This window comes from Eumetopias jubatus, unplaced genomic scaffold (genome assembly GCF_037043125.1).
Source record: "Eumetopias jubatus isolate StellerSeaLion01/CBP00866 unplaced genomic scaffold, mEumJub1_p1.0 scaffold_10, whole genome shotgun sequence".
NCBI lineage: Eukaryota > Metazoa > Chordata > Mammalia > Carnivora > Otariidae > Eumetopias > Eumetopias jubatus.
Window position 1 is genome coordinate 58,707,149 of NW_028274816.1, and position 20,600 is coordinate 58,727,748.

At 56.8% G+C, this 20,600-nt stretch overlaps 2 protein-coding genes across 5 annotated transcripts in view; one reads left to right on the forward strand and one right to left on the reverse strand.

Annotated features, from left to right (window-relative positions):
* The first annotated feature begins 1,447 nt into the window (after positions 1-1,447).
* Positions 1,448-10,027, forward strand: CUNH19orf81 (chromosome unknown C19orf81 homolog). 2 transcript variants are annotated; one of them, XM_088027211.1, is made up of 6 exons: positions 1,448-1,495; positions 2,052-2,115; positions 7,311-7,383; positions 7,494-7,614; positions 8,897-9,036; positions 9,832-10,027. In XM_088027211.1, exons 1-6 carry the CDS (start codon positions 1,448-1,450, stop codon positions 10,025-10,027), a joined length of 642 nt encoding a protein of 213 aa, XP_087883337.1. The 2 variants fall into 2 exon arrangements, with proteins under 2 accessions (XP_087883337.1, XP_027947235.2); XM_028091434.2 differs by lacking the exon at positions 1,448-1,495 and having other exon boundaries at positions 1,900-2,119.
* Positions 10,028-12,887: 2,860 nt separating this feature from the next.
* The window catches only part of SHANK1 (SH3 and multiple ankyrin repeat domains 1), a 41,031-nt gene continuing 33,318 nt past the window's right edge, over positions 12,888-20,600 (reverse strand). For all 3 annotated transcript variants that reach the window (XM_028091465.2, XM_088027213.1, XM_088027212.1), the window contains 3 exons: positions 20,303-20,399; positions 15,490-18,613; positions 12,888-13,602 (listed from right to left, as the gene is read on the reverse strand). In XM_028091465.2, coding sequence (XP_027947266.2) covers positions 12,888-13,602; positions 15,490-18,613; positions 20,303-20,399 — 3,936 coding nt within the window. The remainder of the gene's footprint in view (positions 13,603-15,489; positions 18,614-20,302; positions 20,400-20,600) is intronic.

The window sequence follows — 20,600 nt, forward strand, 5'->3', positions numbered from 1 at the left end:
AGGAGTGGGATGGGAGGGATTGGAGAATGTTTGAAGGGGTGAGGTGGGAGAGGAGGATGGGACCAGATGGCAGATGTCAAATGCCTGGCTGAGAAACTGCAACATTGTCCAGGGGGCACTGGGGAGCCATGGGCGGGCTGTAAGCTGGGGAGGGGCAGGGTCAGATCTGGGTGCAGAAAGACACCTCTGGAACCCTGAAGGGAAAGGAACGAGGAGGGGAGGGCAAGAGGAAGGCTGCAGCGAGGGTCCAGGCAGGAGAGGATGAAGCCTGAGTGTCAGGACTGTGGGAATGAAGAGAAGAGGAAGCAGTAGAGAGAGGCAAGAGGCAGGAGGGATGGAGCTGGGGGACTGAGGGGCTGTGGGGGCTAGGTGTGCCTGTGGTCATGGGAATGAAAGATGTTCCCTGTCCTATAGGGATGGAGTTGGCCACTGGAAATGGAGAAGGACAGCCTGATAGGAAAGAAAGACATGAGGGTGCCAAAAGGGAGTCAGGGCCACAGAGGAACTGAGGATGAAACTGAGTCTATTTAAGTGAGGACCGTTTTAATTGCCAATGACAGAGATTCAAATGACCGAGGCATGGGAGGGAATTAATTGGGTAGAGGAAAGCTTCAGGCATGGCTGGATCCAGGTATCCCAATCATCATCAGGAATCTGTCTGCATCTTTGGTCTTCGCTTTCCTCACGTTGTCTTTGCTTTGAGGCATGTTCTCTCCCCATATGGTTATAAGAGCTCCCAGCAGCTCCAACCTAGACTCCGACTAGCCTGGCAATCTTAGCAGAGTAAGAAAGGTCCTCTCTTATAACAGGTCCAGCAAAATTCCAGGGGTGGGCTCTGTGTCCTAGATTGATTTTTAAGCTCACCCCTGAAGAAATCACTCAGAAAATCAAGGTGCTACTTACCTGGAAAGCAGAGAGCCTGTGCTTGTCAAGTCAAGGCAGAGACCATCTTGAAGGGGAGAGTAGCGTCCTGGAGATACGGGTAATAGGGACAGAAAGGGGAGGGCAGACAGAATAACTAAGAAAGTCCAGCTTCTTCTCCCAACTTCCTGCTGAGAGTTCTGCAGACACAAAGAAAGACATGCCCAAGGAACACCTGTGTGGCATAAACCCTTCGTTCCTGCCCTTGGGCCCAGGAGCCCCCAGACCATCCACATCCACCTCTGGATCCAGAAATCCAGTCTCCCATTCACTCCTCCCTTAGACCCAGAGGTCCAGGATCCCAGCTCCCTCCTCCCTCAGACCCAGGAGCTGGAGGCCCCGGCCCCTCCCCCTCCCTCTGGAGGTACCATGGCAACCAGGCCCCCTGCCCACCTTTCCCTCCCCCATACAGAATCCAGTTTCTGTTTGAATCTAGCCTGTGTCTAACCAGTTCCTGCGTGAGACAGGGATGAGCCGAGGGCAAGTGGGACGCGAAAGGGGATGACAGAGGGCAGGGGAGCCAGTTATGAGAGAGGAGAGGAGGAGAAAGATGGGAAAAGGAGACCGGGGAGAGGTGGGGAGAGAAGCAGGGAGACAGAGAGAGGGTGGTAGGCTTGGAGAGAGGCAGAATGCTATGAAGAGAGGGAGGGGCCGACCGCTGGGGAACTGTTGGGGAAACTAGGGGAGAAGGAGACTGGGGGGATGGAGGGGGAGAGGGGAAGAGCAATGGGGAGGAAGAGGGCAGAGAAATCAAGGGAAAGAGTGGAGGAGAGATGGGGAGAAATCAGGGGGAAGAGATGGGGAGAGAGGGGGAGGGGGGCAGAGAGATGGGGAGAGAAGGAGGAGAGAGGGAGAGGCAGAGAGTTGAGGAGACAGGGGGAGACGGGGGAAGAAGCAGGAAAGAGTCAAAGAAGGAATCGGGGCACAGAGGAACTGGAACTCACTGGGTTCCCAGAGGTTAGGGGAACCCGGATTCCTATGTGGTCTCAACCTTCCAGTTCTTCCTTATTTTACCCCTGGGGCTTCAAAGAGGAGGAGGAGACAGCAGCAGGGAGAAGGAGCTGGGGTGGGTGGCCCAGTCAGGGCTCTTCTCCCCCTCCTCCTGAGACATCCCCCACCCACCTTCCCAGGATGCAACAAGAGGTGGAGACCCTGTGCTCCTCCACCATCGGCAACCCCGGCATGCTCAGGGAGGCAGGTATTAAGCAGTGTGTGTGGGGGGGCGGGGGCGCTACATTCATGCCCAGTGTGGTAACCCTGGCTTGCAGTATGGCCTTAAGCTAGTCCCTGGCCTACCAGAAAGCCACCCCAGACTCTGACGTTGACCATATTCCTGGGCAGCACCCTTTGGACCTCAAACTGTATTTCTCACGAGCCTTTGCAGTTCCTTGGCCCGTGGTCTGGACCAAGAACTACATTTCCCATGAGCCTCTGGGGCCTTCACAACTCTTCCGAGGCTATTGTCTCCCTAGGCGCTCTGCCCTGGTCCCTCACACTCTCCTTTTCTCCCACACTGAGCTCCACAGCTTCCCCCAAAGCCACTCCTCCTCCCCGCTTCCCATCTTCAATGGTCCCATTACGAACCTGATCACCGGGCTAGACCGCAGGTACTGGCCCTCCCCTCCCATTTCCTCCCACAGCCATCAACCCCATCTTCCTGCCCACTCCCTTTGTCCTCCGCCTGTCTCTCCATCCCCACAGCCCCAGCTCGGGTCTTGGCCTCTTCCACGTGGATGCTTTCTCTCCCTAACTCCCGGTCCAGTTTTTCTCCTCAAGCCCATTCCTCACTTGGCTCCTGAGGGGTCTTCTGACCACCAACGCTGACTCTGTCTCTCCTCTGCTCACACCCTCCTTCCTCCTCCATCACTTCCAGGATAGAGTCCCACCCCTCAGCCTCAGACCCCGTGTGGTCTGCCACCTCATGTTCCAGGGCTCCCTACCTGCACTGTACGTTAGTAGGGTCATTCATTCATTCATTCATTCATTTACTCAATCAACATTTATTGCGTAGCATCTTGGTGAGGATGCATTTGGCTAGCATGTAATAGAAATTGGACTTAGTGTTGTATAAAGAATAGGAGAACGATTATCACCCAAAAAGAAGCCCAGAAGTGGGGCGTGGTTTGGGTTTGGTTGAGTCAGCAGCTCAATGATGTCATTGAGGACCCAGCTTTTATTTCGCTGCCTTTTGGCCTGGGATGTGTCTCCTTTGCACACCAGCTTGCTTACCACAAAATGGCTGCCACAGTCCCAGGCATCACTTGCAGAGGTCTTCGTCTTCAGAACCCCTAAATGATCTCTCCTAACATCTTATTGGCCAGCACTCAGTCACCCACTCACTCTTGTCTCAACCCCTGGCAAAAAGAAGATAATCATGATTATTTTCGTCAGCGGTCCTCAACTCTGGCTACACATCAAGTGAAAGGATTAAAAATAATCTATACCCAACCTTACTTCAGATCCAATTTAACCAGAATCTCTAGGATTTGGGTCCTTGCATCTATAGTTATGAATGCTTGTCAGGTGATTGCAATGAACAATAAGAGTTGGAAGGCACTGGTTTAAACTGCATGGAATACCTTTGAGGAGAGGAGATTGGTGAGCCTCCCCTGAGTTGCATGGTGAGGAATGGACCCTCCTCAAATGGGGGAAGAAGGGAATGGGAATGGCTGAGTGGGTATCCTTTCTCGATGTCTGCTACAAGCACCTACTCTGTGCGGGGTGCTATGTCAGGTATAGCAAAATGACCTTGTGGCAAAACAGACACCGTTTCTGTCCTTGGGTCTCTTATTTTTTATTTTTTTTTAAGATTTTCTTTTTATTTATTTATTTGAAAGAGACAGAGATAGTGAGAGAGAGAGAGCAGGAGCAGGGAGAGGGAGAAGCAGAGAGGAGAGGGAGAAGCAGGGAGGAGAGGGAGAAGCAGGCTCCCCACTGAGCAGAGAGGCTCCATCCTGGGACCCCGGGATCATGACCCGAGCCAAAGGCAGACACTTAACCAGCTGAGCCACCCAGGCGCCCCTGTTCTCAGGTCTCTTTTTAGAGTCTTTGAAGACTTCTTCCTTTTGCAGATCTCTGCCCCACATCATCCCTAAACTAGACTGAGGCACCCATCTGATAAATATAATTTATGTAGAGATCCAGAAAAGTTGAGTGGAACTGAGTTGGCCAGTTTTGTAGATCAGTATTTCAGTTTTGTGGCTGGCTTTGTGGTACTTTCGAACCAGTAACATTTTTAACTTACCAGGGTGCGAACTTTGGCGTCAGCCATCAGAAAGCCCATGGGTCCCCAGTGTTTTGCCGGTGGTGCCCGATGAATGAAATGATCCAGTCTGTTCCCATGCAAGGAGGGCGGACATGAAACACACCATCTCACAAATAATTAATAACCTACAAATGCAATAATCGTGCCTTAGTCTTGGGGCTGAAGGGAATTCTGAGAAATTGTTGCAGATGACCATATTCTCTTTGCTTAAAGACCTTAGTCCCTGGTGGTCCCTCGGCATAAACATCCTTTTCCCTGCCATTTCTTTTTCTTCCTTCTTTTTTTTTTTTAAAGTAGGCTCCACGCCCAGCGTGGAGCCCAGTGTGGGGCTTGAACTCACGACCCTGAGATCAAGACCTGAGCTGAGATCAAAAGTTAGATGCTCAACTGACTGAGCCATCCAGGCACCACCACCCGGCCATTTCTTTATTTGGCAAACTCCTCCTTATTCTCTGGGTCTCACTGTGGACATTACCTCCTCCAAGGAGCCTTCCCTGATTGCCCCTAGGCTAGGCTTTGCCTTCACCTCGTGACACATCCACCGTAGCTTCTATTGCCCTTTACAGTGACTGCTTCCCCCACCGGACTGGGAGCTCTTGGAGGGCAGGGCAGTTGGTCTAGACAAGAGTGGGGTGAGAGGCAGCCGACTAGGGAGATTGAGAGCACAGAGTCTGGATCCAGATGCCTAGATTTTCATCCTAATTCTATCACTTAAGGCTGCATGACCTTGGGCAAGTCACATAATCTCTCTATGCTTCCGTTTCATCATTTGTTAAACTGCACTATTTCAGAAAGTTGTTGTGAGGATGCAATGGAAAACACCTTTGAAAGTGATTGGCTTTTTATTTTATTTTATTTTTAAAGTAAGCTCTACACCCAGCGTGAGGCTTGAACTCACAACCCCGAGATCAAGAATTGCACGCAACTGTCAGCCAGGAGCCCCAAGTGCTTTTAAAAAGGGATTGTAAACATACAGTTATTATTATTGTTATGTGGGCAGGTTTGAGGAGGTTATTGTGTTGGAAGGATGTAGGGGAAGCCAGTAGAGCTGGAAGAAAGTTATCAGAGAAGTCAACAGGGGCGACCACACGCAGGGCAGGTGCTTCTCAAAGGGGATCTTGTTAAAATGCAGATTCTGATCCCGTAGGGCTGGGGTGGACCCCGAAATGCTGTGATTCTTTCTTTTTTTGTTTCAATTTATTTTCCAATTTGCATACATAAAACAAAGAGATCTTAAATATATTTCAGTCGGTTTTGACAAATGCCTAGATTCATCTCACCCAAACACTGTGAAGCATAGAATACTCCTGTTATACCAGTTCCCTCAAATTGAAATGCTGTGTTTCAAATAAGGTACTGCTCCCCAGATCACACACTGAGGAGCGAGTCCCCACCCCAGAGAGGACTGTATCCTGAAGGCAAGACGAAGCCACTGGTGGTTTGCAAACGTGGGGCGCTGTGATGGAATGATCACCCCAGATGCCCTGTGGAAACATATGGGAGGTGGGAGGACGGGGACCAAAGCAGGGGACTTACTATGGTACAAGCTGGGTCAAAGGCCGCCAGGAGCTTAGTTGTGACATAGCTGTGTGCAGGAGACAGCCTGTATCTGCTCACAAGAGCCGATTGTTAAATTTTGCAAGCTGGTTGTTAAAACTGTGGGGAGCATGAAATTGGTCATGGTGGGAGTACTGACAGTAGGAAAACTGGCAAATGCTACAATCTGTGTGTGTGTGTGTGTGTGTGTGTGTGAGAGAGAGAGAGAGAGAGACAGAGTGATATTAATTAAACATTTACCAGCACACCCCTGAGTTTATTGACTTGTACCGAGGGAGTCCGTAACACATGGCATGTCTCAGTCGGAGGGTGTTAGGGAGGACTTATCATTATGGGAGCTGCTGGGTTAGGTGACTTTGGGAGGATTCAGGGAAGCAGGCTTTGCTCTGGATCGGATGCTGGCAGGAAGGGGAGGCAAGTCTATGATGCAGGAGGGATGAATGGAGCGAACGTTGTGGGTGGGGAAGAAGCAGCATCGGCTCTGAACCAAGAGGAGGATGTTTGGTCATTTTGTGGTTTGGACAGTGTTCGTGGTGTGTGGTGTTGAGACATGACTCCACTCTTATTTTTATCTTGGTCTGTCATGGTCACAGAGTGGCCTTGGCTGATGTGGGTGTTCTGTGAAATTGTTTATGTCCGATATAAAGAGCCCTGGCTGTCAATGGCTGCTTTCCTCTTTGTTCATCTGCTGTAACAAAGAGACACCCGCAAACACAGTGGCATGAAGAAGAGAGTGTATTTCTCTCATGTGACAGGAGGCAGGTGGTCTGAATTGGTGGGACATCTCAGCCCCATGAGATGACTCAGGGACCCGGATTCCCTCCATACTGTTGCTCTAGCAAGGCTGAAGCTGGCTCATTGCTACATCCACATCCCAGTACAAGGGAAGGGGCAACAAGTCAAAGACAAGCCATCTTCTTTTAAACAAATGACTCCAAAGTTGCACCCTTCACTCCCCTAACACTGTTGGTGAGAACTCGGTCACATGGCCACACAGCTGCAAGGGATGTTATCTCTAGCCCGGTGGCTGGCTGTGTGCTGGATCAGACTCCAAGACTGTAGAGGAGGGGAAAAATGGATTATGTGGGACAACTAGCAGTTGGCCATAAGTGAGACCTGTTAGTGGATGGAGGAGTTGCCTAGAACACCTCAGATTTGGCAGCTTTTATCAGCCTAGTTGGAATCAGGAGGTTGGTTCTGAGAGTGTTGGGAAAACCACCCACTGGATTCAAAGGCTGCTGCAGGGCTGGGGTGACTGGAATAGGAAGCAAAGCGAGGCAAGTCCCTTCCTCTTCCTCCTGCCTTGCCATCTCTCTCTAGCGCCCCCTTCAGGCAGAGCCTAACAGGAACCCAGCTGTGGGGACAGAACCCGGGTTGGTAGGGTCCCCTGCCCTGGGATCACAGAGTGGGTGCAGAAGGGAGTTGTTCGGGGCTGAGAGGCAATAGCTTAGTGACTGGTGTAAGAGCTATTCGGGAGTGGCATGGACAACACTTCGGGATGCCCATTTAGGCCGAATAATGTCTGAGGACTGCTCAGGGCAGCTGACACTGAGTTCTTCATTCCCAGGAGCCCTCCTTGTGGACCTAGAGACCCCAGAGAAGATACAAGCCCGGAGCCCAGGCAGACCTGTCAAATCCTCGTGAGTGGCCCCTGGCCCCATGACTTCTGATCTCAGCTCCCCCCTCCCCCCGAGTGCGATGACGGCGACCCCTGACCTCGGAGGGCCCTGCCCGCTCGCTCTCTCCCCAGGAAGCAGTACCTACGTCAGGTCATTGCAGAATATGAGGCGCTGGACCGAGAGCTCCCGTGCATCCGGAAGTTCCCCACACCGCCCGCTGCCCAGCCTCTCTGTCTGTGCATGGAGACCTCAGTGAGTGGCCCCCCTGCGCCTCCCTGTGACCCCAGACCACGAGCTTCTGCACAATTTGGGTGGGAGGCTAGGAAGGGAACCGGCTCAGAAATGAGGTGGACAGGGTTTACATCCAGGCTCTGCGGCTTACCAGCCGTGGGCTTGGCACCAGGTTTTAGGTTGCTAAAAATTGATTATGAATTCGTCAAAGGATCAATCGTCACTTTGATCGCTGCTGATCCCAGAGAGGCAGAGAGAGGGGGAGAAAGAGGGGCAGAGAAGGGCAGAGATTGAAAGGTAGAGAGCAGGGAGACTGCGGACACAGGGAGTCCTGTTAATTTGTCTACCATGAAATTCTGTAAAGTTTGCAAATATAGCAAAGACTCAGGATAAAGCCCATTTTGGGCAGATTCCGTGAACTGGTCATTCAGTGTACAATCTGTTGGTAATCTCTACCGTCAGTCAGAGGAGGCATCTACTAGGTTCTCGGAGTAAATTAAAAGCGCCTTAATGGGATGCTTCCACGTGCCAGGTACAGGCCTCAGATGTACTCCCTCAGCTGATCTGTGTGACTTTAGCCCAACACAGAGATTGTTGTCCTTGTTACAGGAACCAATTCGCAGCCCATCCCTCCTCTTCTTTGTGGCTCTGAACAGGGGACCGCCCCCCTCCTCCCCGCCCCCACAGCCACAGCTTGCCTTCCTGGAGGTGACCAATTTCATGATTTCATCCTAGTTCATCAGCAATTTTATATGTTATGACCATGGTATATCACCTTCCACATGGTAATCTCATGCTGAAAATGTGGTTAGTGGTCAATGTTTCTGAATGACAAGAACTCATTCTTGATGATCCTTATTATTATTATTATTATTTACAACTGAACATTCCTTAATAGGAACATAAAAGGAAAAGTGTGCAACTTTAAGCCTTGCGGGATCTTCAAGAGCTGCTCAAAGCCTGCCATCCAGTGCAGGTTGCTGGAAAAGTTTTTGGTAGCTTGGTAAAATTGGCCAAATTGGCGAATCATGTAAGCCAACTGCTCACTGGCAAATCGGCTTGGTGAGAAGCGATTTTTTGCAGAATGACCTAGAATGACAGATAGATGCTTTTCTACCTCAGAGATACCTGTTTTCCCCGCTTTGACTAGAGCGATAGGATCCTGAGATCGAGTGTGAACCTTGCCTCTCAAATGCCACCTGGGATTCTGGCAGGTCCTGCAAGTGGGTCTAAGGTGGGGACTTGGGAACCTGGACTGAACCTTAGTGTCACATGCTGAGGCTCTCTCTCTTGACTCCTCCAGCCAGAGGAGGACCTTACCCACCTGGAGGTGCTGGAGGCTCTGGAGGCCGAGTTACCCGGCGCCATGGAGAGCGGGCGCGTGAGCAGCATCCGCTTTGAAAATATGAATGTCATCTGTGGGACTGCGGGGCGCCGGGACAGGTGAGCCTGCGGCGGGGTCGGGGCCAAGAGGGAACAGGAGAGGCTGGGCCAGGAGCGGGGGGAGGTGAGGAGTGTGGCCCAGAGAGCGCGGGGGAGAGGGGCGGAGCCGGAGCCAAGGCGCTGAGTGGGCGGGGCCGGGAAAGGAAAGCGGTGTGGTCTGGAGAGGGACCTGGTTGGTGCAAGGGCCGGACGACCCGGCTGAGAGTGAAGTGGAGTGAACCGGGAAGGGGCTCCAGCCGAGAGCGAGCGCGGTGAGGGGGCAGGGCCAGGTGAGATCAGAGAGAAGGCGGGATCTGGAGTGAGGAAACGGACTTTGAGCGACCTGGACAGAATTAAAACCGAGGTGTGGGGTCGGAGCCTGGACCCAGCACATTGAGGGGGTGGGACCAGGAGAGCTCTGGAGGGCCAGCGGCCAGGAGTGTGTAGTTGGGGGCGAGGCCGGGAGAAACCTAAATCAGGGCACGGGCCTGAGAGACACACTGAAGGGCCCAGCCCTGGAGCGGCGGTGTGAAGAGATGGAGCCTCGACAGACCACAATTAGGGGAACAGGACCAGGCTGAGAGAAGACCGGACCTAGAATCACCCGCGTTAAGGATCGAAGTACGGGTTGACCTCAGCGAGAGGGCAGGGCTGCAGAGGGGCTTAGGGACAGAGCGACGAGTTGAGCAACCGGAGTGGGTAAACGAACATGGACCAGGCAGAGACCCTCCGACAATCAAGGGCGGGGCGGGGACCACCAGCGATTCGCTTCGGTCACCGCCCCGGCCCTGCCCTCTCGGCCCCGCCCCCTCACAGGTGGCTCATCACGGTCACGGACTTCCAGACTCGCTCGCGCCTGCTGCGCTGCGGCATCCGCCTCCGCGGGAACGCACACCCGCTGGTGCGCCACGACGAGCGGCTGGTGGCGGATTACCGCCTGCACCTGCGCCGCTCCCTTGTCCGGCGGCGCATGCTCGAGGCCCTGGGGGCGGAGCCGACCGAGGAAGACTAACACTTAGGGGGCGGGGCCCGGCTGCGCCTGTACACCGCCCAGCTGGCTCGGGCTACCCACCCGGAACCCCGGAGGGAAGGGGGCGTTGCCTCCCCAGGAAGGAGGCGGGGCCGGCTCGAGGGGGTGGATACTGTGAGTTTAATTATAAAGAATGACCTGGTACAAAAGCCATTTCTCTCTGCAAAATCTTGGTGGGGAGTCAGGGGGAGGGAGGTGATGGGGGGTAGGGATGAGCCCCCACAATATAATCCCGCCTCCCTCATCTTCCCCCAGTCCCTGCAAATGGACGCCTGGGTCCCAAATCCCTTGAAAGATGAACCGAGGCTCGCGAGAGGGAAGACCCGGGCGCCGGCGCTTTCAACCCATGCCGATCCCTGTCTCAGAGAGAACCAGACGTCTTCATCCGCCCCCCTCCTCTTTTCTCCTCCCACCCCCCCTTGGAAGACAATTCTCGGGCTTTTATTTCAGGTTGTTTTTTTTCTGGATTTTTTTTTATGTGTTCTAGGGTTTTTTTTTTTTGTTTTTTTTTTTTGTTTTTGTATTTTCTTTTGTTATTGTTCCTCTTTTTGCTTTATCCTCTCCGCCCCGCGCTGCCCCCATCCAGTCCCTTCCCCCTCCCACCCCGACCTCTCCTCCCCCCCCCACCCCCACACCCTCCCCAACCCCGCGGCACCCATCCAGAATGAACAAGCCCTTGATAGACGGGCGCCGCGCAGGCCCCCTGCGGATGGGGGGCATCCGACAAGGGGGAGGGGGCGGGTAGGGGCCCAGCGCGACCTCTGCCCCCCTCCTTTCACCCCTCCCCCCTCCCACGACCCTCCCACAAGGTTCCCCGCAGATCCCTGACGTGGTGAGGGGAGAGGGCTGCAAGCACCCTCCCCCCCATGGACGGAGCGCCCCCCCCTCGGGGGTAGGGGGCAGCAGAGGGGGAATGGGCTTGGGGAAAGGAGGGGGAGCTCCCTTCTTTGGCAGCTGAACATGGGGGGGACCTGAGGGCGATGCCCTCCCCCCTTTACCCACAGTAGGAGAGGGGGCTTCCCAGGGGAAGGGGTGGCTTAAAATTCCCAAGCCCCAGGAATAAAGGGAGGGGGGAAGCGTGCAGGAAGGAACAGCCATGCTGGAGGGAGAAGGTGTTTCTTGGAGAGAAGGAAAGGTTAGGGGTGGGGGTGGGGGAATCTTCGTGCAAAATGGATGGAGAGACGGTCCAGGAAGAACCAGGAAGAGTGAGGAGGGGGGATGTGGGTCACAGACTGGAGCAGGGAGAAGAGGAAGCGTGGAGGCATGGTGAGCAAGAGGGGAGTGTGCATAGGGTCTTCACTCGACAGGAGAAAGGAGTGTCCAAGCGGTGAGAAAACAGGCAGGGTAAGAATGTCTGCAAGAGCTGTTCCTCCACAGGCACAAAAAATAAGGATGCTAGGAAAAGAAACGACAGTATAGCCCAAGAGTGTGTGGAAGGAGACAAGTGTGCAAAAGGAGAGAGACAGTCGAGTCCCCCCCCCCCCAGGGAGATGGAAACAGTCACCAAGGAGCCAATAAGAACAAGGAGAAATGCAGGAATGAGTGTGCGGCAAAGCCATGGTATGCAGGAACATTGTCAGAAAAGGAACATGGTTTCAAGAGCAGCGGAAGTGCTAGGGAGGACGTGTGTGCAAGAGCTGAGTGTGCAAGAAAGTTCACAGAAGAGCTGAGAATGAAGCAGGACACAGATTTGGAAAAGAAGGGTGCACAGGAGTGGGGGCCTGGCAAAGAGGAAGGGAACGAGCATTTGAGAGAGAAGCAGTTCCTGGGAGGCAGGTGTACAAGATGTGGGATAAGAAGAGATGGCGTGAGGAGGGGAGGGGCAGGGAAGGGCGTGGGAGTGTCACCGTGAGAGGGAGAGGTGGGGAGAGTCAGAACGTGGGGGTTCGAGAACAAGAAGGGGAAATGCTTAAAGACGATGGGCGCAAGCGTGTCAGGAGCTGTGCATGGGATAGTAAGTGTGCAAGAGCTGAATAAAGGCAGGTGTGTTCCACAGAATAAGTAAGTATGTGCGCACAGAGTTTGTGAGTGGGTGGGGAAAAGGGTGTCCCAAGTGTGTCTGCAGCAAGGGTTTAGAGATTTTCAGGAGTGAGGTGTGTAAGAGAGGATACCAAGGGAAGAGTACACAGGCGAGAGTTTGAGACAGTAAAGGTACGGAATGTGGGAGAAGAAATGCAATGTGTGCTAGGGAAACAGGGCGTGTTTGAGCGCTGAGAGGGCCTCGCGAGCCAGAAGCCAAGGCGGAGTGTGCAAGACAGCGAGAGGGCAAATTTGTGCAAAATTGTAGCCCAGGGACAGGAGAGGCAAGCAGGCGTGCAAAGGAGCGTGCAAGAGGCCGGGGCAGGGGGTGGGGGCGGTGGCTGCTGTGTGTGCTGGGGAGAGGGGAAGGTGCATAGGGAGAGCCCAGGGGCCTGGAGAGGGGGGGGAAGGGTTGTTAGAGGGGCGGCAGGTGGTGGAATCTGAGGGCACCCCCTTCCCCTGCGGCCGGGGACAACCCCCATCCAATCAGGCTCAGGGCTGACCCTCTATGGCTCTGTCTGTTTCCCCCTACCCAGAACCGACCCTTCCCTCCTTCTCCATCCCCCTCTGTGATCTCCTCCATCACCTCCCCCCTGCTCCCTGCTTCACACACAGTCTTGTGTCAGCTGCCCCCTCCTGCGAGGTGCAAATGTCTGGCCAGGATCAGGCCACCTGGTGACCTCCGGCCTTGGGAGAGGAGGGCAGGGCACAGTTCTAGCAGAGTCCCTGGCCCAGGGGGAGAGAATGACGGTCAGGGGTCAGAGGTCAAGAGGCCAGTAGGCTCAAGGGTTCTGTGGACGGGCTGGTCCGTCCAGGCCAGCCATCACCTCTCCAGGAAAAATTTGAGAGCCCGGTCGATGTTCATGCGGTGGCCCACCCTGGTCACACCCAGATCGACGTAATCCTCCTTGGTCAAGGCGGGCAGATGGGAGCCATCGATCTCGTGGTCCAGGAACTGTGCTCGGTGCTCAGCCAAGCCCAGCCACTCCAGCCAATCAGCCACGTCGAACTTGGTCCAGAACCCCAGAGGTTTAGCGCCGAAGGGCTTGTCCGGGGGCAGCGAAAGCAGGCGGGTTGGTGAGAGGGAGCGGGAGGCCCCTGACAAGGCTCCACCAAGCCCCCCGGACATCCCGGGGTGTGGTGGCACAAAGACAGGGGCGAAAGGGTCAGCTGAGCCTCCTGCCCCTCCAGTTGGGGAGCTGCGGATGTCAAAGAGGCCTGGATACAGGGGTCCGGAAGGCAGGATGGGCAGGGACGAGGGCCTGGGCGCAGGGCTGACCTTGTGCTCCGAGGCGGGCAGCAGTGAGGGGCTGGGGGCCCGGCGGAGCAGAGGCGGCCGCATCTCGAACTCCACACCCTGGAGGTGGCGGGTAGACGTGGAGGAGGAGGCTGAGGGTGAGGTGGCCCCTGGAGCTGCGGCGGCTGAAGGGGGGACCCCGCTTCCTGTGGGGAGTGGCGGCAGAGGTGGTTTGGGCCAGTTCTGAAACAGGCTGCTGACGGGTTTGGAGAGGAGCGAGGGCTGGGAGTCTTCAGAGAGTCTGGAGGTGACAAAGGGGCAGGGGTGGAGGAAGGGGGTTTGGAGGGCAATGGTGCGGTGAGAAAGAGGCAGAGGTCAAGACGTAGGGAGAGAAGAGAGACAGGAGCAGGGGTAGAGAGGTGGAGCAGAGAGATGGGAAGAGATAGGAGGAGCGAGGGGGTAAGACAGATGTCAGGAGAGAAATGAAGGGAGAGAAGAAACGAGAGGACAGGGAGAGGGTGACAGTCAAGAGAGATGAAAGAAAAAGAGACATTAAGTGATAATAATAATAATCGCCACCACTTACTGATGCTCACGTGTGCCAGGCATTGTTCTAAGTGCTTTACATATCGCATCTCAGTGTATTCCCCCATGACAGCCCTGATGCAGGTTACTATTATTATCAGCAGCACAGAGAGGTTAAGTAACTTGCCTAAGGACACACAGCCAGGAAGTGGCAGAGCCCAGTTATATGGCACCAAAGTCTGAGCTCTTAACCACTACTCTATACTGCCTATCGGGTTATGGCCAGTCACAGCAGAGTGGAAGACAGGGAGACGGTGAAAGAGGAACAAAAAGAGGGTGAGCGTTCAGGGGAGAGAGATGGAAGGGGACAGGGGACAGAGAGAGAGAGAGAGAGAGAGAGGGAGAGAGATGAGGAGAGGGAGATGAAAGAGAGAAGAAACAAGGGGAGAAAAAGGTTCCCCTCATCCCTTTCGCTCCCTTCAGAACAGTCCTGCCTCAGGGCCTTTGAACTGGCTGTTCCCTTGGCCTAGCTCACTTCCCCCAGGTAGCCATGGGATCTGCTGTCTCCCTTCCTCCGGTTTCTGCTCCTCTTGCTGGTTATTTGAGAGGCCTTCTCTAACCCCCATCCCTGCTTCATTAGACCATGAGCTCCAGGAGGGCAGGGCTTTGCTCGTCCTGTCCCCCATGGGGTCCCCGTCACCCAGAAGGGCACCCAGCGTACAGCAGGTGGCAAATCAATAGCTGGTGCGTCTGTCGCCTACATTAAGCATCCTCTCCTTCACCCAGAATACTTCAAAATAATCAGTCGCCTTAAGATCGCAAAGGCCTGATGAAACCACATTCAAATATCACCATAAGGTCATCAGACCCTCAGCGTCAGAGTGCACTCAGCAGAAGGACAAGGGCAGGGGAATTAAGAAACCTCTCCTCACTCTCTCCGTGTGCCTGAATCAGGAATGTGTCTCTACTTTCCCTAAGACTAGAAGGTCTTGAACGAGCTCGAACTTTGTGGTGATCCTGGCTAAGCTAGCTGCTTGAGGAAACTTCTCCACTATCCCATATTTTCCCCTCTATACTTCCTGGGCTTTGGTAAGAGGCCCCTCCTCTCCCCCAACTTGTGTTACAACAACGGCCCACATTTAATCCTCTCAAAAAGCCTTTAGGTGGGTCCAATGCTGTCCCCCTTCTACAGAGAGGTGGATTCCTTTGCCTCAGGTCACCCAGTTAGAAGTCCAGGGCTGAGACCAAAGCCCAAGAAGCCCGGCTCCAGACCCACACTCCAAACCACTGCGCCCTAAAGCATCTTAATCTTAAGCCACACCGGGTTCAAGGGACTCACAGATTTCAGGGACTGTCAGAAGTGACAGCCCACCGAGGAAACAGACATCGGCAAGTTGTGCTCCAATCTCTTTTGTCAATAATTTTTTTGTTCATCATGGGATGTGGGTTGTCATGGTGATGGGAAGAGAGCACAAAAGCTACTGAGATAAACTATCTGTGAAAGCATGCTTTTCTGAGGACGGACTTCTGCTAGCCAGCCTCGTTTCTGCTTTCTTTCTGCCATCTGGGACCCTCAAAGGACGCAGCTATGGGGAAGGTAGGCTCTGGTGCCCACAGCATTGGCCCCTGTGGCCTCTGTCACCAACCATCAGCCCCGGCTCACCTCTGCCGCTGCAGGGAAGCGGTCCTCTCAGGGACGTAGCTGGCTCCCCCGTGGTGGCTGTCCCCGCTTCCCCCGCTGCCTCCCCGGGCCCAGGGCAGAGCGCCACCAGCTGCTGAGGAGCCCCCAAATTGCTGAAGCTTGGAGCTGAGTTCACTGATGATGCTGGCTTTTACTGTGGCCAAGGCTGAGGCCTGAGGCTGGGCCAGGGGCCCGGGCAGGGGTGGTGGCGGGGGGCCCGGGCCCTCCTCCCAGGGCAACAGCTTCCGAGGCAGAGAGGAGGCCGATGGCAAGGGCACCGGCGGGCCTTCCGGCTCGATAGCCACCGGACCCCCGGCCATAGCCGCCGTTGAGGGTCCCGTGCACCCGCTCAGGGCCAGCAGCCCATCCGTCCCAGCCCCTGTCACCGAGACGGTGGGGCTGGTGGGAGTGACAGGGTCCCGGAGTCCCCCACTAGGGCCGGGCCTCAGGCCTCCACTGGTCCCCAGAGCCCGGCCCCGGAGCTTAGAAGGAGTCATGAGCTGCGGGGGATACGGTGAGCCAGGAGTCCCGCTGCCCCCGAAGGCCTGGCCGTCCAGGTAGGCCACGTATGTGTCCAGAAGCTCCGGCCCACTGGCCACACTGGCGCCCCCGCCCCCGCCGCCACCACCACCTCCGGCGCTGCCACCGCCTTCGGCAGAGAGGCTGCTCAGGGTGGATGCGCTGCTGATGGTCTCCAGAGGGTGGTCGCTGCTGCTCCGGCTGTCCACCTCCTCGATCCCGGAATCTGTGCCCGGCGGTGGGTCTGGGCCAGGCTGTGGGGCCGGGGGAGCAGGGGCCGCCGGGGCCGGTGGGCCTGGCGGAGGGGGGTCCCCAGGAGCCACGGGGGCCCCCTGGGTCAGTGTGGCCACCTCGCTGTCATAGGAAGTCAGGCTGGATGCCGTGGAGTCCAGGGTGGGAGGTGCGGCAGCAATAGCAGGTGGTGGCACGGGGGGCAAGGGGGTGGTTGGGGTGGGTGGGTCCGGCAGCGGGTGGGGAGGCCCGGGTGTGAGGGGCGACTCTGGCTTCTCGAAGCTGTTGGAGAACTCCAGAGGCGGGGGCAGCGGTTCCACGAAGAGGAATTCACCGTCTTCCACATCCACCGAGGGAGCAGGGGGCGGCAGGACTAGCAGGGGAAGCCCGTTCTCTTCACTGCCTCGCGGGGAGGTCGGCGAGGGCGGTAGGGACCGGCGTGGGCTGGGCGGCGGAACTCCCGGCCCGTCTTCCGAGGGCGGTCCCCTTCCCCCCGCCCCACTGGCCCTGGGCTGGCAGTTCTCAAGGAACCGCACGTGCAGGGGCAGCCGTTCGGGCTCCTCGGGGGCCCCCGACCTCCACGCCTTGCTCACCCCGGGGTGCGGGGGCGGGGGCTCTGGCCCCAGCTGCAGGAGGAGGGGCCCGACCCCCGGAGCTGTGGGGGGCAAGCGGTGCAGCAAGGAGCGTCGCGCAGCTGGAGGGCTGGCCGGAAGGGACTTCTCCTGGCTGCCCAGCCCTGCCCGGTACCCCAGCTCCCGGCGGGCGGGGTCCGGTGGTGAGGCCCCCCAGAGACGCAGCACTGGCTCATGGTGGGCGTGGGGCGAGTGGTGGTGTGGGGTGGGCGGCGGGGCCTCATAGCGGGGCGATGGGGGCCTTGGAGGGGGCTGGGGGGGCCCACCACCCTCCGAGGACTCCTTCAGCGCCCGCTCTCGGGCGGCCAGGGCCAGCCCGAGCGGGGAGGCGGGGTCCAGGGCCTTGCCGGTCAGCGGGTGGACCAGGGGTCGGGGCGGCAGGAAGCTGGTGAAGGCGCTGCTGCTCCCGCTGCCCCCGTAGGCGCGGCTGCCCGCCGCGTAAGCCCCGTAGCCGCCGCCGCTCCCCGCGCCCGCAGACTCCAGCCGCAGGTAGGGCTCGGCGGAGAACATGCCTTCGTCGATGGATTTCGAGTGGCGCAGCCGGGGACCCGGGGGCGCCCCTGGGCCCAGCCCGCTGTCGCCGCCATCCTCGTCCCCCGCGTCGGTGGAGAGGAAGAGCGTGGATCGCCGGCGGGCTTCGTTCTGCCAGCCCCCTTCCCTCCGGGCCGCCCCCACCAGGGCCGCTCCGAACTGGCTGGTGAAATCCAGGGTGGCCGGGCCGCTGGGCGAGGTGGGGGTGGGCACGGGCGAGGGCGACGGCGGCACCGGCGACATGGCCGGGGCAGGGCTCGGCGCCGAGGAGCCGCCTCCGCCGCCGCCGCCGCCGCCGCCGCCGCCGCCCGCAGCCTCGGGCTGGGTGGGGGGCTCCGCCTCGGTGCTGCTGCCCTGGCTGCTGCGGCCGCTGCTACTGGTGGACGGAGCCTTGATGATGATGGTGGGGATGGGGATGGAGTTCTTCTCCGACGGGGCGGCCGGCGGCGGCTGCGGGGACGCCGGAGACGTGGGCGAGGGGGCGGGCGGGAGGCCTCCGCCCTTCTGAGGCTCGCCTTCGACTTTGGTCTGCTTGACCAGGGGCCCCTTGCGCCCGCGGCCCGAGCGGGCTGGCACGTACATGGCCGCGCTGGCCGCCCGGGGGGGCAGCTGGAAGTAGCGCAGGGCCGGGGCCTGGGAGGAGCCGATGCCCCCGCCCCCGCTGCCGTGGTGCGACGGGGACGGGGCGCCCGGGGTGGGGCTGGGCCCGCCGCCCCGCCAGCCGCGCAGGCTGGGCTGGGGCCCCAGAGCCAGTCGGGGTGGGGGGTCGTCGGGGGAGCCGCCGGTCTCCATCTCCGGGGGATGAGGGGGGTGGGCGTGGTGGTGATGAGGCTGGGGGGGCGGGGCGTGATGGTGGTGGTGGTGGGGCGGGTGGTGGTGGGCGGGGGGCAGGGCCCCGCTGTGGTACAGGCTCTTCTCACGGCCCCCTACACGCGTGTCGGGAGGGGAGGGTCCATCAAAGGATGCGGGGGAAGAGGAGGGGAGGGGGCCACCCGAACTGGGGTTGAAGGGCCCTCCTCTGGGGGATGGGGTGAGGCGGCCAGAGGAGGAGGGGGCTGGAGGTGTGCTGTAGGGCGGCTCCGGTGGGGACGTGGTGGGCGGCGGGGGGATGTCCTCCGAGCCAGGCACAGACAGGCTGCGGCTGAACTTCATGGCTGGGGGTGCTAGGTAGGGTCTATCATCTTCTGCAGCCCCTGGGGAAGAGACAGTGGATCCAGGAGTGGGGGGAGGGGGTTTCCCTCCTCCCCTATCCCATAGTACTACAATATTAATGAAATAATAATAATTAATAATAATAATAATACGACGCCACTGAATATATGCTAAGACCCTCACACGAATGAGTGTGAGTTCCCCAGCTGTGGTAAATCTTCTTGATGACCAGGCTGTGCATTGCACATCAGCAACCGGCAGAGGGAGCAAGGGGAGGTGGGGCGACATTCAGCTGAACTTCCTCCCCACGCCAGGAGGGGGCGCCATTTTCTAATTCCCACAAAGACACAGCCTGTACTGGTGGTGGCGGCTTGGGGTGAGCAAAAGTGGCTGGAGCCCGGGAAAGACGCCATGTTTAGGTGCACAGTTATAGATTTCTTTTCATATATACGCCGAAACAAAATGTAATTAGCACATCAAACCTGTGCTTTCACAGACGGAACTGCTTAGGATGAGGCTAACGTTTACTAGAGAGAGCCGATTTTATAGGTTAGCAATGCGGGGTGGCTTTACAGGTAGTTGAAAGGAGGTAAATGAGGAGATACAGGTAGACCTCACAGATGCAAGACTCACACTGATGGACTGTGGACGCTGGAAGTGGGAGAAAAACTAGACCCAATCAGCAAAAGGACTCGGAGTGGATTGGGAAGAGCAAAGTCTTTTGCCTACTTATCACTGTCAGGGCTCAGTCTTTGACCCTCTTCTCCCCTCTGACTACTCTCTCTCCTTTGGCAATCTCAAGCTATATGCTGCTTCATTCACTATCTCTCTGCTGAAGACGCCCACATCTGTCCTGGGGCTCAGCCCTCTCCCCTGAGCTCCAGGCTCCTATATCCAAATGCCATATCCACTTAATTGGATGTCTCACTGGCATCTGAAACTTGGCAGGCCCCCAGCTGTGCTCCTGATCTCCTCCCACCCCATAGTCTCCCTGATCTGAGCAAATGGCTCAGTCCTACCTCAGGACCTTTGTCTTGGCTGTTCTCACTACCTGGAATACCTTATCACCGTATATCCACATGGCTCTCCCCCTTCATTTCCATGTTTTGGCTCATATCTGCCTCCCAGCACTCCTGATCTCTCTTATTCTAGTCTGCTCCCCCGCCCCCTCCCCCCCCACCAGACAGAACTTACCACTGTCAACATACTATACAATTGTCTTGTTTCTTATCCTTATAATCTATTGTCTGTCTTCCCCTGCTAGAAGGCAAGCTCCATGAGGGCAGGACCCTTTCCTCTGTTTTGTTCACTGACATATCCCCAGCAGTCTAGGACTTATGCTGGGTGCTTAGTAAACATTTCTAGAATGTATGCATGCATGAATGAAGTCAGGTATAGGAGAGAAGAAACTAGGTGGTGGGGGCTTCGACTCACTGCATCCAGGCAGGAACAATAACATGCCCATTTTCTAGATGCAGAACCCAAGGCCCAGAGAGGTGAAGCTTCTTGTTCCAGGTCACACAGCCAGGAGGGACAAGAGCCAGAATTCAAACCCAGGTTTGCCCAAAAACAAAGCCTGAGCTCTTTGCCCAGCTTGATGGAACTGTGGTCATATATGGAAGTAGAAAAGGACATTTCAAAGCCCCTTCATTCCGCCCGTAAACTGTCACTCTCCCAGCCTCCCCCTCCCCTGCTGGCATCCATTATACCCACCCGTCCAGGTGACATACCAATAGATTTTTGCCGGAGCATAAGCCCAGGTCCTGGAGGCAGGTAAGAAGGACGTTCATAACTTGGCTGCGAGCGGTGGTGCGGATCGAAGCTTGACTTTGGGGTGGCAGTCAGAGAAAAAAGACAACAGAGAAAGATCAGTCTGGGTGTGAAGATTCACGGCTTCACCACACAGCCAGCCCCCAAGCCTTCTCCAAGCCTCTGCAGGAAGGGTGAGAGGAATGGAGGAGGCAAAAGGGAATTCTGGGGGAGAGAAAGGTGTCTGAGTTTGGGCAGCGGGGAGAAAGAAAGGAAAAG

Coding starts and splice junctions, on each gene's coding strand:
- CUNH19orf81 (XM_028091434.2), top strand. CDS start 1,900: ATGTGGTCTCAACCTTCCAGTTCTTCCTTATTTTACCCCTGGGGCTTC. Junction 7,384..7,493: donor GGCAGACCTGTCAAATCCTC/GTGAGTGGCCCC, acceptor CTCTCTCCCCAG/GAAGCAGTACCTACGTCAGG. Junction 9,037..9,831: donor ACTGCGGGGCGCCGGGACAG/GTGAGCCTGCGG, acceptor GCCCCCTCACAG/GTGGCTCATCACGGTCACGG.